The 16,887-nt window shown below is 49.1% G+C and overlaps 3 protein-coding genes across 16 annotated transcripts in view; 2 read left to right on the top strand and 1 right to left on the bottom strand.

Moving 5' to 3' along the window:
- The window catches only part of LOC128272651 (restin homolog), a 53,074-nt gene extending 51,495 nt beyond the window's left edge, over positions 1-1,579 (top strand). For all 13 annotated transcript variants that reach the window (XM_053010500.1, XM_053010499.1, XM_053010498.1 and 10 more), the window contains 2 exons: positions 4-203; positions 1,100-1,579. In XM_053010500.1, the coding sequence (XP_052866460.1) occupies positions 4-203; positions 1,100-1,146 (247 nt within the window). In that variant the 3' untranslated portion in view covers positions 1,147-1,579. The remainder of the gene's footprint in view (positions 1-3; positions 204-1,099) is intronic.
- LOC128272652 (DNA-directed RNA polymerase II subunit RPB11) lies at positions 1,537-2,399 on the bottom strand. The gene is made up of 3 exons (XM_053010509.1): positions 2,225-2,399; positions 2,041-2,130; positions 1,537-1,912 (listed from the first exon to the last, which is right to left on the bottom strand). Exons 1-3 carry the CDS (start codon positions 2,275-2,277, stop codon positions 1,702-1,704), a joined length of 354 nt encoding a protein of 117 aa, XP_052866469.1. The 5' UTR covers positions 2,278-2,399; the 3' UTR covers positions 1,537-1,701.
- A 1,914-nt stretch (positions 2,400-4,313) lies between these two features.
- The window catches only part of LOC128274782 (mitogen-activated protein kinase ERK-A), a 35,268-nt gene continuing 22,694 nt past the window's right edge, over positions 4,314-16,887 (top strand). Inside the window, exons 1-2 of one of the 2 annotated variants that reach the window (XM_053013087.1) lie at positions 4,314-4,559; positions 4,644-4,741. In XM_053013087.1, the coding sequence (XP_052869047.1) occupies positions 4,524-4,559; positions 4,644-4,741 (134 nt within the window). In that variant the 5' untranslated portion in view covers positions 4,314-4,523. Of the gene's footprint in view, positions 4,742-16,887 lie in introns of both variants that reach the window. The other variant, XM_053013086.1, reaches the window with a different exon arrangement.

Genomic DNA, 16,887 nt, shown 5'->3' with positions numbered 1-16,887 from the left:
CAGCCAAAACATGAGCTTCGAAATCCAGAAACGGAAACCGGCGCCACGTGTCTTCTGCGATATTTGCGATGAGTTCGATCTGCACGAAACCGAAGACTGCCCGAAGCAGTGCTCCGACAGTCCGCCGGAATCGCTGAAACATGCGGGCGATGAGAAGGAACGCAAACTGCCACCACCTCGGAAGTACTGCGAAAGTTGCGAAGGTATGTACGCAAGTGGAAAGGGCCCGTTTCCTTGGCCCGTTACTCGGGGCTTTTGGGAGGAAAAGGTGTACACGGCCAGATCCCACTGTAATTTTACGAGGAAATTAGGAAACTGCCTAAGCTCTGTGCTTGTTCACCTGAAAGTCATCGGGTCCAACTGGCCAAATCATTTTGTACTTTTACGTTTATAATACTGTCACTAAACTGAAGCCTGATTGCACACAATTTGGGGGCATGTAAGAATTATCTAAGGTTTATGTAAGAATTTATTTCCCTCTTAAAAGAATCCCTGCTTCTCGACATTGCAAAGGACTTGTGAAGGGACCGTTAGAGACAAAAAGACTTATTTTGAAAATTCAGCCACTTGGGTGTATTAAAACGGCCACTGTTAACGGTTTTACTGCCTTTGGTTCCAACGACCAAGCACGCCGCCATCGCCGGTGCGACTTTTATCGCCCAAGACTCCGGACAGACTTCGTACTCGAAAGAAAAAGGAACAACACAAAGCGGGGCGTGTAATTTATGGGCTGGCCCCGAACCGCACGCTCTCTTCTCCACGGCACCCAACCATGAGAGGAGGTCATAAATTCAGGTGGATTACCGTGGGGGGGGATGTACGGATAACACACATCCTTTCGGACACACAATTAGCTGCATGCTTCGTCGGGTTGATACCGCCGGCTAAATTGATATCGTTTAAGTTTCGCTCCCCGGGCGGAACTTTGTTTCGCCAGGAAACAACGGCAGGAACCGTTGCGAATGAATTGTCGGCCGAAAAACTTGGCTGGGACTGTGGCGGATTCTGGCAGCAAACTTTGCTCCTTCTAGTGTACCCTATAAGCCAACTACTAAACGCTGTTCTAATGCTCCTCTTTCGATTCGTTGTCTTTTCGCAGTTTTCGGTCACGAGATTGGAGAATGCCCGGACGACGAGACCTACTAAGAGCCGAACCGGATGGAAGCCGAACTCACTTTCTACTCATTAGACGGGTGTTTTAATCGTTTCGTTTGAAGCGTAGAGCAAGTTTTGCATGCTAGACTTAGTTTATGCTTTTCCTAATTTTATTTTCGTTTATTAAATGTGAGAGCGAAGGGATGCGCTGTTTGTTTGCGAATAAGGAAAAAGTAAATTATTTATCTGTGAATATAGTTCCAGGTGCAGCAGCGCTACATTGGTTTCCGTTTCTAGAGATCATTGTTAGAACAGGGAAGAAAAGCAAAAGGACGCGCAGTCAGGATTTCAGATGATAGATCAATTGTTGTTAATTCTGTTCCTTCGAGCGTTTCGGAAATGTCATTTGAAGAGGAAAAGGCAAATTTTAGAACTAGTTAGAATAATTCAATATTTATACGGAAGAAAACAATATATAGGTCACCACACCACACACACAGTCGAAATTTTCGGGCTCGCTCGGGCCACAGTGGCGTTTCGTCGGGACCGGTCCGAAATCCTGCCTGCCGAGCCAAGCGCGGCAAACGGTGCTTTGGGAGATGCTTTTCAATCGCCGCCTTCCTTCTTCTCTTTCATCGCCTCCCGGAACCGTTCCTCGAACAGAGACAGCTCCGAAAGCAGATCGGTGATGGCGTTCATGAACGCTTCGTGGGGCGAGTACTCCGACGTCGTCTGGATGCGCAGTACGAACTTGTGCTCGAGCGGGTGGGGAAGTTTGTAGCCAGCAAACAGCACGTTCGGGTCCTTCAGTAGCTGGCTGGCAGGTGGTTTTAAGGCACAAAGAAAGAGATGGCGAGAATCACACAGACGAGCGTGTGGCCTCGGTTCATTATTCCGTGGCACAGGACACGCCGTGGTCTCGTTCGACGACCGCCAACTACTCACTTGCGAATCATGTTTCCCAGGGTGTGATCTTCCTTGTTCACTGTGAAAATGGCTGCATTCGGCACCTTCATGTCCAGCTCCTTGATGATCCTTGGGAGGGAAAGCGATTCCACGGTTAGTTTCTACCGCACGGCGTTCAGCAGCCGGCCAACTAGCTAGCCGGCTGGAGACACGCAATACTCACTTCTTTTCTCCTTCATAAAGGAGGAAAGATTCGAAGGTTGGCGGTGCGTTCATGGTTGAATGTTACGTCGGGACAAACTGTGTATTGCAAAAACTCTGCCTCGAAACGATTGCTCGGTAGCTTCGTCGTCAAAAATAAACTAAACTGGAGCACAAAACTATTTTGTTTACACTCTCCTTCGTTGCTTCCTGGCGGTTTCAGTTTGACGCGTGCCCTGGCTTTGTTTAGAGGCTTGGTTCACGGCTTCAAAGTGTTCATTATTCGACTATTCATGAATGCATCGCTTGGATGACACAGTTCGCACGGACGCGCCCCGTTGCTGAAAGAAAAGTGGAAAACAATAAAAAAACAGAAACAAAAAGGTAAGCTACAACGAACTTTGATACAATCCCAGAAGGTAATAAAAAATGTTTGCTGTTTGCTGCATAAAGGATTCATTCGAAGCGTTCATTGTTGCGTTCATTGGCCCCTCGGAGCTGTCAATTTGCTGGCGCTCCTTCGCACTCACACTTGCCCAACAAGCGCGTGAACCCTTGTTCGGAACACACACTTGCACCCATGTAACACACGCTCCAAATCGGCCATGTGTGTGTGTGTTCGGGATTTTCGTAGTTTTTCGGTTATCAGGTTCGAAAATGAATGTCAGGTTCGAAAACTCAAAGTCAGGATCAAAATCGGTCGAATTCATTAAAACAACAAAACGTCAAAATTATTTTGACGTTTCGTGTTTAGGGAGGACAAATTAACAAAAGTGAAGAAGATTAACAATACTTTTGTTGGAGTAATAGTAGTTAGTTTAGAATAAGAGACGAATGATAGGCTATTGCAGCTTAAAGTCTCTATAATACAAAAGAAAAAAAACCAAGCGAAAGACAGCTACTACCCAACAACGCACGCAGCACTGCTTACTTTTCCGTTCGCCCGTTCGTTTTCTGGCACTTGTATCGAGGAAGTTCCGACCGACGGTGGTCCCTGGGCGCCCTTCCGGTAGTGAAGTGTGTGCTCGAGTTACGTTTCGGTGAACGGCGAACAGGGATAGTCCGGAAGGCGTATTGTCTCGGAGGCAAATATCTTCCCCATCAGGTTGGTGTGGCCGTTGCTCCTGCTTCCTGCGTTACCTGGAACGTACGAGTGTGTGAGTGATTCTTGTGTAGCAAGCCACGGAAACGCGACGTCAAGGAATGCTACGCAAAGTGTTTTAGGTGAAAGGAAACTGAAAACCAAAACAACACAGCCAACTTCGCTCCTCCGGTCGCCTTTGGACCACCTTGGTGCTGGTGATTGCGTTCCTTAACGGGCGAGCGGACAACTCATGGCTGTCGTGTTATCGGTGGCAGCCGATAACAGCCGAAAATTAGCGCCCTAATTGGGCCGCGTTAGACCAGGCCCGGCGCGTGAGTCTGAGGGCCAGGAGGTCAGCAGCTGGTAGGCGCAAACCCACGGCTTTCACTCTCGCACTGCTCGGCGCTTGGTGTGTGTGTGTGCTGCAATTTTATCGTTTCAGTCGGTTCATAATTATCACTTATCTCTCGGAGACGGTGTCGGAAGGTTGGCCTGTCGTGCCGCTATCTATTCCCCGAATAGTGTCGCATCCACAAAATTTATTGTTCTGTTTCTTCTTTTGCTTGTCTGTTTGCGATCCGCGTTCCGCTTTGACAGCTGCTGTCAGGCCTCGGTTTCGGACTGGAAGGGCATAACATTTTTGGCTAACCTACTGTGTTTGTGTGGCGACGGCGACTGGAGAACGTGTGCCCATTGTTTCGTGTGTGTTATCCTCTTTTTGTATTGCAGTGAAAAGTGCCGTTTCCCGTCAGTGAAAGTAAATGTAAAAACCCGAAATTTCTCTGGCTTGCTGACCAGAGAGCATCCTGTCAACTGCCCTTGTGTGTGTGTGCATGAGCGTGTCCGGGTTTTTGGCACACCCTTCATCCTTCGCGGCAACAACTATCAAGCAGCGTGACCGGTGGTTGTGTCATCAAAAGGAGCTGCGTGCGTACTGTGTGCCTGTGTGTGTGTGTGTGGCTCTTTTGCCGGTGTCCTCACACCAGACATCCTTTGATCTTCCGTAGGGAAGTGTTGTGTTTTCGTTTCTTCGCGTGTAACATTCGGGCCCGCCTTCAGTGATTGCATCCGAATCGAAGGAAGGATAATTAGCACCGGCAACCCACAGTAAGTGCCGATTGCAAGAAACCACAAAAACAGGTCACCGTCTGCGTGCTCAAGAAGGTGCTCGAAGACACAGTTTAGCAAGCTTCGGGGGCCGGGTTCGCAAGAAACGGGCAGCCGGACGGAAGTCGACATGGCAGAGGCGGCAAACAGTGGGACGGCATCGGTTGCGGCTGGCGCCGGAACGGCAGCAACGGCGGCGGGCGGTGGTGCAGCGGGCACGGCGGCCAACAACAATGGTGTCGTCAACCAGAACCCAAATGCCGAGGTAATCCGCGGCCAGTTGTTCGAGGTTGGCCCACGGTACACGAACCTGGCGTACATCGGTGAAGGAGCCTACGGAATGGTTGTGTAAGTATCGCCATCGCCATCATAAGCAAAGCAGGCCGGTTTTAGGGCCCGTTCCACCCGTGACCTACTTCGGTGCGGCTTCATGTGGTGTTCATCATTGAAACCCCGTTTTTTCGTTGCATAAATCGTTGTTGTCACTTGCTGACGGGATCTTCGTTTCGGTTTTTGTCATTCTTCTTCAGTGCACACTTTGCACTATCCACGAGGGGAAAGTGCGAACCGAAAGTTCTCTTCTGTTTGCGTCCGTAGTGTCCTCGTCTGAGAAAGCGGCGGCAAGAGCGGCGTAATAATGTAATGCCGCCCCTCCCTGGACACTTTGAAGTAAGCGCGGAGCGAAGTCATGGTGATAAAAATAAAATGAGCATCGTTGGAGGGCACAAATCGAGAGGTCGAACAAGAGGAGCTTTAAATTGGTGGATTAACAAGCTTGTCTGCGGCGGAGATTCGGCTCTGGAACACAGATGGCGTGGAGAAAAATCAATATTGGCCTCGGGGATCACATCGCCAGAGTACGACAGAGGAAGGCCTACTGTGCAGAGTTCGAACGATCGGCCGTTTCAATATGCTCTTCCGACACCGGCTTCCCGTCGATGGAGAAATATCATTAAAGTACTAGAAAGACGGGTGCTTGTAACGGATTTTACAGCCGCAGTTTCTTAAAGCCATTTGATAACGATAACGCACTTCTATCTGGTACGGATTCCACTCTTTGAGCAACTTGCCGACGACGGAACATGCTGTAGATAGGCCAACGATGGGCGGCTATCGGCTAGGTCGCGTGTCATTCATCCTGACTCCGACGACGGATCAATGCAAGTTGCGCTTCCGGTTAATCGATTACTGCTATTCATTCCGGTTCGATTAATAAAACATAATCTGCAAATTGCGCTTGAAGCGGGGAGGAACAACTTCTGTTGGTGTTTTTCATCTATTGACTATCAGTCCATCAATCCACTTACTTTATACTGATGGCCAAATAAAGGCTTACGGAACAGTATTTTCATTTATTTCATCGAAAATTGCTGAATGCAATCAAAATATAGAAGAGTCAGCCCGTCAGCGTGTCTGCGAGCTTCTGTATTAAAAACATGTGTTTTCTCATTAGGCTTAGATAGTTACCAAATCCCAAGTAAAACTGTTTAAACTGGATTCTAAGTTAATGCTTTGTTCGGCGTTAAATGAAACCCTTTGATCCGCAAGAGTTCTTTAAGCTTTAAAGCTGCAAACTCATATCGGATGCAAGCCGCTACACAGCTCATTACCGAGAACACTGCGAACATCTTCTCCGCGAACCATGCTGAGGGTTGCTGATTCCTTTCACATTCCCAAAAGGGTGTATGCGCCATCTCGGGAACGTGCTTTACGAGCCAACATTTAAATCATTTGCTGATGTGTGTCTGCACTCTGGGAATCAAGAATGGGACGACTCCGCTTCGTTTGAAGTTTGCGTCCGTCCCGAGCCAAGAACTCGAAGCGATGGGGTGGATTCATTACTGCATATCAAAGGACACCGACCGAGCGTTCCATCGGAGCATTAGGGAGGAGGAGCTAGAGGTAAGAGTCTTTTCGACCGGTAACATCGAACAATGATCCCTCGATAACGTTGGTCGATTTGTTTGAATGATTCCGACAAATCTCAAAAATATTCTCGCGAACCCCATAAATCGACATCAATGTGCTATTGCCGGTGCCTCTCAAATCCTCTGAAGCCAAGCCGGGGGTTTCGATTCCGTATCCTTTAGCCGAGAAGTTTGTCTTTGAACGCACGTCCTGGCACTCCCTCCGGTAATGGCACTATTTTCCTTCGTGTTCCGGTCTGGATCGATGACTTCGATGTGGAGCGAGCGATTTTTCGCCCTCAAATTGGATGAAAATTGAATGACAAAGTTAGTCGCCTCGCTCTCCTGGTCCGTTGCTGAACGCGGAGGCAGCTCGGCCTTCTCCCTTCTGCTAGCTTATTGGCCACCGGTAGCTTTACTCTGCGGATGATTCTGCTCACTTCGCCCGGGTCACGTATTTACGACGGTTTCGTGCGCGTCCGGAGGGCTCCACACTTTGCATAGATCGGTCAGCAGCATGTACGAGGGACGACTAAAATCACACTCGGACGGCCACTCAGAGCGCAGTGAAGCACCCGGCGGGCAAGACGGCCTCCCTAATCCCGGTCCCATTTCGGAAAATTTCCCAAACTGAACAGAAGCGGCACACTCATTTCAGCGACGGGTTGCTAGGCTACCGTTTCCAGAGCCTGTTGGGCCTGATTGCTGTTGCGGCTGCCTTGGTTGGTGCCGGTGTCGGTCACGTGTTGCTTCGAGCGAAAGAAGATTTTCCGCGCTTCTCACACACACACACGGAAATCAACCTTTCTGGTCGATTGCTGGAAAAGAGCGCACGACATTTCCCGGTCCTTGGTTGCGTAATCCAAAATCCGTCGGTCGAGAATGTCGGCCCGGCGGCTTAGAAGGCATTCACTGTCGGGATGATAATGGGTCCTCGCCCCCCGAGGATACGCTGTGGAATCGCATCCAGCACCTCTCAAGTTTGCTGATGCTTGGCCTCCGACGGGATTACTGTGATTACGCTTTCCTTCTCGCTGTTGTCGTTAGCTTGCGGGCGAGCGCGGTAAAATGGGAAAGAAAATGCCTCACTTCCTGACAGTTTGTCACCGGAGACGCGCCGCGTCATGCTCGAACCGTGGCGATGGTGGGTTGAATGAAAAATCACTGCCTTGAAGGAAAAGCTGGAAAATGCAACGAGAACGAGGGAAACCAACGTGCGTCATCGCAGCCCTGCATGCCGATGAAGCCATAATTGCTCCACCCGATCAATGTTCGGTTGCCGGTCGATGATGCGCTCCTTACTTCGGAACACATAACAACTCGTCCAATTCAACATTACCCACATAAAACCCGCCATTTTCGGTCACTTACTGTGGCAAAGAAATCGGCAGAAAGCAATCCTTCCCAACTGTTTGCTAATAAAAATCGTGTTCCGCGAGCTTCTACTTTAATGGTCGGCTGGTGGGGCTTATCTTTACGACAATTTTTCGCACTTATTAGACGATAAATAAAATTATAACTCCCCCACGCGGGGTTGGCCACGTGCAAACGGGTCCGCTTTCCAATCGCAATCGCGTAAACCCGGTCGAAAATGGGGCCGGACCTTAAGCAACATTCAACATTTCATCCTTATCATAACCGTCTTCAGGAGCCAGGCGCTGCAAGGAGCGTCGAGTTGGCGTTTGCCGGCCCAACCCAGGACCGCAGACAATGATTTCGTTAAAATGTGATGATGAGATTTTAGCGGTTGTAACCACGGCGCAATGTGGCGCTTTTAATGGGCACTTCCAAACTTTCCGTTCCGACCGGAAACGGAGAAAAACGCTGCATCCCGATGGGTGCGGAGGCACGGCAAGTCGGCAAGCCCCTCGGTCGCGCGCAGCGCAGTGTCCAGGTCAGTAATGATATTCAAGTTTTCGGGTTCGGGTTTGCCACTGATTAATATTCATCCGTTTGCCGCCGAACCATTGCACCGGCCTGCGTGTGGCCGTTTCCCGTGTCCATTTTGTCGCGGACAGCCATTTTTTGATCGTCTAAATTTTCGGCATTGTTTGGTTGGAACAGAGGGACAGAAAAATTAAGTCATTTTACACGAACATTAGAGCGTGCAGAACGCCAAAAGTAGTAACAAATGGCATAAGTTTCGTGTGCAATACGCTACTTTACCATTTCCTTCCATGCCATCATTATCCTTCCGGGCTGGGCGAAAAGCTGTCCATTTCGCGCAGAACTTTCTCATCCTCTTCCGAACATTCCGAGCCCAACATTCCCCGGGGATGACTTCTACCGTCACCAAGCGTACCCTACTTACGCAAGACTGGACTTGATAAAAGTGTAGAACTTTAAAACGGTTTAATCATAATCCGGTTCTACCCGTGATGTGCACGCTGCACGCTCCTCGGGCTGCACCACGGCTGCAGAGCTGCCATCCATTCTTTACGCTCCATTTTCATCGCCATCGTCCATTTCCCCGCCAGGATGGGTTCGAGGTATCCCCATTTTCCGCCCTTCCCGAACCCACCCGAGCCCGGGTTGGCCGGGCGTGGATTTTACGCTCTCGTGCTTGTTGTTGGCCCGTGTTCCATTTCGCGACACTTGGCAAGCATAAACTGGAACACACCAACCACCCTGGCGGACGACGCCGAAGGCTGCGATGTGTTCGCTCTTTGTCGTCTGTAGGGTGTTCATTTTCCGGATGCAAGGATTTTCTACTCGCCGTGGCGTACTACTAGAGCCTTGGCGTGTGCGACATGTTGAGCCCCCCTGGACACACACCTGCAAGGTTCCGTTGTGTGCGGTTGCTCGCAGCGGAAAGCACTACTTACGACCTTTGCATGAGGTTTTAATTTCGCTACACACGACACTCTCTGTGACGACGGGTAAGAGGCGTACGTTCTTCGAAGGAGTTGTGCCTCTTGGAAGGTGGGCCCCCGGAATGATGGCAGTGCATCATTCAAATAGATTGAGGCGAAGGACTGTTGGGGGGGTCTGCCGGGGACTGATAAGCGTTAGTGGCAATTTATCACCCGCACGATTCCGAGATGGAGGCCCAGACAGCCCAGACTGAGCAGCTATCTTGTCGTGCAGTGCTTTCAATTTTGTGTTTCCAATTTCGCCGACATCGCCCCTAATCATCTGCCCTATCGAAGCGCAGGGCGTGGTGATGGTCGTTGAGTGTGTCGTGCAAAACACTTATCTCGGGTCCTTACGAACCAGTACAAGTGTTTATTGCCTGGCCTCCCACATGGAGCGCGTCTTCTAGTCGTGTCGGTCGCTGTAACTAATGCTTCTTGTGTAGCATTTTTTCGCCACTCGCCTGTCAAGTAATATATGTTTTTGAAAACGCAACCACCATCACGGTAACGGAATTTTTTGTCAGCTCAGCTCACTGGGGACATTCTAGGTCGTGCGGGACACTAAAATGATGTAAAGTACCCGTCATAAGCTTGACAAACTAAACTCATACCGTGTCGCACGTAACGTTATTTTTCGCTCAATAGTACTCGAGTCAAATAACGTCTTCCGAGGATGATGACTAGATCGCTCTTGACAGGAGACAAGGGCGTGTTCCGTTGCGTCATTTCAGCCATGACCATCCAAATTGCATCGCTTGCTGGGTGGATATAGTGTGGTTTCGCATTTCGCCGAGCCCGTTTCCTGATGGTTCTGTTGTAAATAGAACCGGAAATTGCTTTATGTCGTGCCCAATGCTGTGTCCTGTGTATCAAGAGCGCGCTTTGTCTGCAAATGAAATTTATCCCCCAAAAAAGTGCAGTCCTTTTGAGCACTTCACGACCATGCCTTTTGAAGTGTTTGTTTCCCTGTTTATTCGCTCTCATGTCTGCTGCTTGTGAAACACCGGAAACGATGGGCGCAAAAAACACCATCTCTTATTTGTAGTCTATTTTCGTGTTTCTTTTTGCTTGATCCTCGGATTGGAACTCGGATCCAAATGAGCGAAATGGTTGATTATCAAGGATCGGATAATTAGTTTCATTGCTGGGCTTCTTGGGCGCAGACAAACGAATGATGAGTCGCCGTCGCTGGCGAGTCAGCACTTCTGACACTTGCCATTGAGCGTGCGGCTTTTGGCGCAATGTCGGTCAAATGGTTGTAAAAATTAGCGAGGCACATTCGCACGTGCGGTGGCGAAAACCATCGGGTGGTCCTGGCGTGCACAACAAACGTGAGTTTATTACCGGGAAAAAAAGGTCGTTGGTTCATTATCGTTTATTGGTTTCCGCCTGTGAATGTTTCGTGGAAATCGGCCATTATTTTCCTGCATTCGAATTTGATCTTTCATCCACTTGGAACACCGTGCATGTCCCCGGCGGGTTGTGCTTTTGGAAGGTGCTCATTATTTTATCATACTAGGCACTGGATTCAATGGAACCGAAACTCGAATCAGTGCTCGTCGGTTTGAAATTTTCATTTTTTAGTCCTTGTAGCAGCACAAAAAAAGGCTAAAAAACAATTAAACAACGAACGGTTGAGTTCGCTCGGGTTGTCGCTTTTCGCCAATGCTCAGTGGAGTGAAGCTTCCTTTTGATGTTACGCGGACCATTGGTTTCCGTGAACTATTCCGCTTTTGTTCAGTCTCGAGGAAATGCTCATGCTCCGCTAGCAGAACATGCCAGTAAAGGCCCGGCTTTCATTCTGTGGCATGGTAGTGGCAAAAAAGAAGTCGTTGCCAAAAAGCGAGCCCTTTCTTGAGTGCGTAATGTAATATTAATATTATGGTTTAGATACTCCTGTGCCATGAGAGCGAGAGCGATTAGTTTGAACTCCGGTCTAATGTGTTCGGTCCCGGCCAACCCAACCCTGTCTGTGTGGCTTGGTGGCTGAATACACTTTACCTCCCAAAAAGGTGGACGAAAAACGAAAACGGATGGATGGATGGAGATTGATCGGGACCAAATTTTGGTACCATAACCACAAGACACCGTCAAAGTGATGCCGGTGTGTGTGGGTGTGTGTGTGTGTTTGTTACCCTTAAGGAATATTGAACACACAAAATATTGACTTGTATTGCGTCGGGGTATTGATCAATGAAGCAGAAGTACCGAACGCACACAATGCGGTCCCGGGGTTGTTTGCTTAATGTGCTTATTTTCTGTCCATCACGAACAACGTGTATTTTCACGCATTCAACAGAAAGGGGGATCCTTGGGGGTCTCCGGCAAAAACTCCTACCAACTCATTGCGTTTCAGCGTTCACCATAAAAGAGAGAGTGAGAGTGTATGTGTGCGATTAGGCAAAGAAATAGTTTAATTATGAATTAAATATTAACAATTTGCTAATGGACCCGATGGAGCTGGGGATCTTGGTAAAAGCTTACCGGGGGTTAGCACTAAAACATGATTGGATAGAGTGGCGCAAAGTGTGCTTTCTGGGAGGTTATCAAAATGTGTCTCCATGTGTTAAAATATTCCCAATATTAATCATTACAATCCGAATGCGATAAATGCCACAACACACCTGTTGCACGTGACCTGTACCGACTCTCTGACCCGCGAGAATTGCGGTAAAATAGATAAACCTCGACCGAAAATGCCCCCTGAACTTGAGGGCAATAATTTTAACCATTTTGTTGGTGCGTTAGTATCGAAAACGCAGCAATAAACTCGCGGTACGGAGAACTCGCTGTCGGTAATAATTAGAAAAGTTTTCGCGCTATGATCCAGCGATGAAAGTCCTGATCTTCTTCGGGGTTCTTTTTTTCCTCTTGCCACCACCGGCTTGTGACTGTTTGTGGAACGATTGGGCCAATCTTATTCCCAACCGTTTGGTTCGTTTTTTGATAACAAAACTCGCCCGCTGTGATTGCAAAACAGTTTGAAGAAATTTTCCCGTTATAATTACTACCGTTCGGTGGCCCAGCGTAATCGCTTAACGAGGCCCTCTAGGCCCTTCCGACGATCGTTACTGCAAAGAGCACAAATAAGAAAAAAACACCTCAGAGAGAGGGGGTCCACAGGGGGGCGCAAGGACCCCTTACCCTAGAATACGGTCTCTTCGATACGACGACGGTGTCTACATAATGATATTTATCCCCTTGCGACATGCAATCGAAGTAATTATTTGCTAATCGTTCTAGGCCCCCCCCGCGCGTGGATTGACCCTTGCCAAGTCGGGTTACCGGTCCGAAGGGTCATGAATGAGTTAAACGATTTGGGAACAGTTTTTCGGTGTTGGTCGGTGAATGGAAAAAAACCGAAATTTCGGACCCATGGGCGCGAGCATTATTTTGTTGCAGGTCGAAAAATGTTGGCCGATCCTCTCCGAATTCTTGGGGTAGCGAGGGAAAAATTGGTCCCAATTTTTTTAGGCGGAAAAACTTTTTTTCCTACTAGCATTTCAGTGTCTACCAATCCATTCGTTCCGACTAATCGACCCATTCTTGTCATTTTATTTTCGCTGCTTCAGGGAGCATCGTTCCGATTTTTTTTTGGTCCGATAAAATATCGCTATCGTTTGACGCTTGATTATCCATCAGCGTTATAAATTGTGTGTCCATTTCACTGGTGGCACGTCGTCGCGGCTTTGTTTCGAGAGGTTCGTAATGGGAGTTTTCTTTTTAAGAAAACCGTTATGGACCTTTTCGGGATTTTCCTACCTACCGCTGTGTGGATTAATGAATCGAATCGTAGCACTAACCGGTGGAGGTGGCTAAACACACCTCATCTCGTTTTAATGCTGTTTGACACAATTATATTACGTTGTTCGCCGTTTGTCAAACAAAAACCCAAATTAGTTCGAGTGAATGATTATTTCGCGACTCGTCGGGGAAAAACGAGGAGAATGATGAGCTGCGTATGAGGAGCGAAGGTTTGGCAGGTGGCGTTGTATTGGAAGGCTACGGGAGGTCATCGATTCAATTACACTAATGTCAATACGCGCACCATTGGAGGACGCCACTGGCCCATGCTGTTGATGATGCTTCATTACACTCTGGCCAGCGTTGCGGCCAAGCAATTTGCTGACCAATCTCTCGTCCCTCACTCTCCCCCTATAAGGCTGACGATCATGCTGCCTTCCAGTCGCTGGACGACTGGCTTTCGATTCGATCAATCATAATGACGGCACGTAGCACGCGCGCCGAGTTTGCATAATTTATCATGAAAACCTAAACGCCCCCAAGTGGTTGCGATGTAAAGTTAATGTAATTGTCGTTCCGGGCGAGGATACCCACTGATAGGAATTTAATTAAAATTCGGTTTCCTCATGAGCGAATGCCTAATCACTGAGAGGACGCACAATTCAATGCATGTTAGGTTAAACGTGCAGAATAAACGTGGCACCGCGCAAGGATGACGCTCTGGTGAGTGTCCGGCCCATGATATTTATCCACCGACGGACGGCGGCCACCCAACGGCGCTCGAGTGAGGCATTCTCATTTTCCTAAACCCGTTGCCAGAGCCGTTAATCCCGTTTAGTTTGATGATAATTTCATTAATTATTGTTGTGCGAGTTTTGCTTTTTCTTTCGCCTTCCTTTCGACCGCTGCTGCTGTGTCCATTTTTTTTTCTTTCAAGGATTACCGTTAAAACATTTATTTTGCCCCCTCTGCCAGCCAGCCAGGGATTGGCGTTCGGTGGAAAGATTAATGACGGAGACGATAATATACGTATGGCGCGCGCACCAGCGGCAGTCTGCGTAGCCTTCCGTGGGTGTTGAAAATTTAATTCTCGCTTTCCCGCAGTCTTTCAGCGGCTCAGAAGAGGACCCCGGTTGTGGTCATGGGGGGAGGTCGACAGAGAGAGAAAAGGCCGGACGGTTAAGCCGGAGCTCTGTTCCACGTCAATCGCGCCAAGTCGACGGAAGGACGACAACAACAACCACCACTACTATGCGAGTGTTATGCTGATTATTTGTGAGAAGACGCTCAGCCTTAGTGGGCTTTTCGTTCCGAAGGGTGCGGCCGCCACCGTTTGAGCGAGCGAGCGAAGGCGAGAGCGGCTACTACCGGTCGTGGCTATATTTAGTAGTCCACTTTCCGGTCCTGGCGAGATGCGCATAATCGAAGGGAAGCGCGCCGATGGTAGGGCGCACGTGTCCTGCTTCGGACTTCGACCAGAATGCGGTGAAATGGGATAACAGGGGATAATACATTCTGCAGCTCAGGGTCACGGACGCTTGATGTCCAGTCTGCCCCACCGCAGTAACTCGATCTGTATGTGTGTCTTCCATGTAACATGAACCAATTGGCCGTTCGGGACCGATTCACCACCGCACCCAGAGAGCGGATGTAATATCGGAATTAACCTTCCGGCGAGCGAGAAAGCCGAAGCGGTACTTCGAAGGATTAAGGCACGGCCATTCCTCAGGGGCACGTGCTGCCAGCAAATTGATACAGATATAATTGTCTTTCCATTCAGGCGCGCTGCGGTGTGTATCCGTTTAACGGCACGGAACTAAGCTCCCCGGATTGTGTGGTCGCATCGCGATTGTTATCCTTTCCGCCGTCTTCAGCGCCGCACCATCATCGGCGCTGGCGCTGAGATATTTATGGCCCTAACCACACCATGACGTGCACGAAAAGTGCAACCGGTTGGTGGCCGGCTACTGAATTTAACCACCGGTCGACTTAAAAGTTTATATTCCCATTACCCAAACGCGCCACGTTCGACGTTTTAACAGGGGCTCGTTTACCGCTTCAATGCCTCCGCGTACCGGTTTTCGCTCGTTCCAGTAACTTGTCAATCGCGCAGAGCGTGACTAAACGAAAGCGAACCCGAGCCGAGCAGGTGTGAAGTGAGAAAGCTAACATTGTTGAGCGGGGTGGGCAGCGGTGGAAGGCAGGCGCCAAAGTGTAACATCATTGGCCCCGGTGCGCGGGACACTGTCGCGCTCTTCTGCCATGGCAACATAACGGAAAGCAATTTAACACACCGCCAGCTGCGATTCTCTGACGAACGGGGTTTTATGGACCATCGACCATTGCCGGGGTTTGCCGTGGGTCGTAATAATGGGACGACACCCGGGCAGTGAGAGAGCGAACCGCCGCCACGACGGTTCCGCGGTTAGGTTCCTATGGCGTGGCGAGGCAGGCGTATCCTATTTTCCGGGAACTGACCGACAGAGGCCCATCGCGCACCCTCAGGTCCGTTGTGATTATTGTTATTTGTTATGTTTTGTTTTGTGTTAAGCTCCGAAAGGAATGCAGAAGGCACAAGAGGTGCCATAAGCAGGGCTTATTGTTGTGCCTGCCCGCGCCTGCTGCTTGCCGATGGGAAATCACTGTCTAGGACAGTGCGTTTCACAAAAGTGTACAATTTTTGACAGCTACTAAACAGCATTTATGTCATACATCCAAGATGGCGCAATTCTAGCTTTATTTGGAAAATAGACTTAAAAGCGCGAACATAAGTGAAATTACACTATATTACTTTCGATTCTAATAACACAGTCCGTAATTTGGAATTGTTCCACCCATCGTTACAACATCAATCAGTAGGTGTAGAATAAATACTGCACAGCACTGTGTTTTACAGAAAGTTGCCGAAGAATTCCTCCTCCTTTTTGCATCGAAACGACAGGCTCATTGGCACCTCCATTATCAGGTACGGTTCTCCGACGGAGGACCTCATCATCGCTCTCATTTTGTTAGTCTTCCAAACGAACCCCTTCGGTCCGTCGATGGAGTTCACTTACGGACGCGACTATCCTTGACACCGGATGTCCTGCAACGCGGAAATCATTTTCTTCTGATGGCGCAAGCATCGCCCGGAGCTTGTCGTCGAAGAACGAGGATTTTTTTGTAAGGGAAGAAACATTACCCCGTTGTTCCATGATGCGCACGTGCACGACGTTGCAATCTTGGCGTCTTACCAGACCAGCGGACACTATCATCAGCTTTTATATTTAGATACGCTTACGCTATCTGCTGCAAATGATGATGCAAATGAGGAATTGCATAAAATTGTTCAGCAGAAGAGACTATCAAGTGTTAAGGGCCTGCGAAAAGACATGGCTTCGTTTGCGTTTTCTCGGATCACTAGCTAATAAAGTTTGCGGAAAGCATCCCGCCGGAGCCGAAGCCTGTTACAGGAAGCAGCATTGGGGTATGTCATTACGCGTTTCGGGGCGCACCAGGATTTGTGTTTTGCGCTGCCCATTGGCGGTCAAAACTCGGCCCGATTTGGATAATGAATTTTTAATTAGCTTTTTCGAAGCACCCGAAAACCTAGTTGGGTTCCGGGGAGGGTGATTCATCGCGAAACGTTCCCCGAGGACACACACACGTGTCGTTTGGCGGGTGGGTTAAATTGAAATTGTTTACACGGGGGGAGTTGCTCGAGAGCAGCCGCGACCAAACCGCGACCGGTCGCAAATCCTTTTTCGAAAGAGGATTAGTGCAGGAATTTTACTGAATTACGCTGCGCGCGCGCCCCTGTTGTCAATGTGGCCAATGGGCGCGCCAGTTTCGTCGGTCGGCATGGTAAAAATAAAGCTCGTTCCCTCGAGCGGGCATAATAATGCGGAAAATGAGATTGGTTTTGCTTGTGTTTCTACGGACGGCCGCCGGCCGCCCGCACAGAAGAAAAAGTTGCCCAAAAATAATCTCCGAAAGTTAAGCGCTGCTC

The sequence above is a fragment of the Anopheles cruzii genome, chromosome 3, assembly GCF_943734635.1.
Source record: "Anopheles cruzii chromosome 3, idAnoCruzAS_RS32_06, whole genome shotgun sequence".
NCBI classification, from domain to species: domain Eukaryota; kingdom Metazoa; phylum Arthropoda; class Insecta; order Diptera; family Culicidae; genus Anopheles; species Anopheles cruzii.
The sequence above is the reverse complement of the archived record's forward strand: the minus strand, read 5'-3'. Positions and strand labels throughout refer to the sequence as shown.

Bases quoted from the DNA above. Each gene is read 5' to 3' on its own strand.
- LOC128272652 (XM_053010509.1), bottom strand. From the start codon at position 2,277: ATGAACGCACCGCCAACCTTCGAATCTTTCCTCCTTTATGAAGGAGAA. The intron at 2,131-2,224 runs GTGAGTATTGCG...TTCCCTCCCAAG, and splicing joins CTTTATGAAGGAGAAAAGAA to GATCATCAAGGAGCTGGACA. The intron at 1,913-2,040 runs GTGAGTAGTTGG...ACCACCTGCCAG, and splicing joins CTGGGAAACATGATTCGCAA to CCAGCTACTGAAGGACCCGA.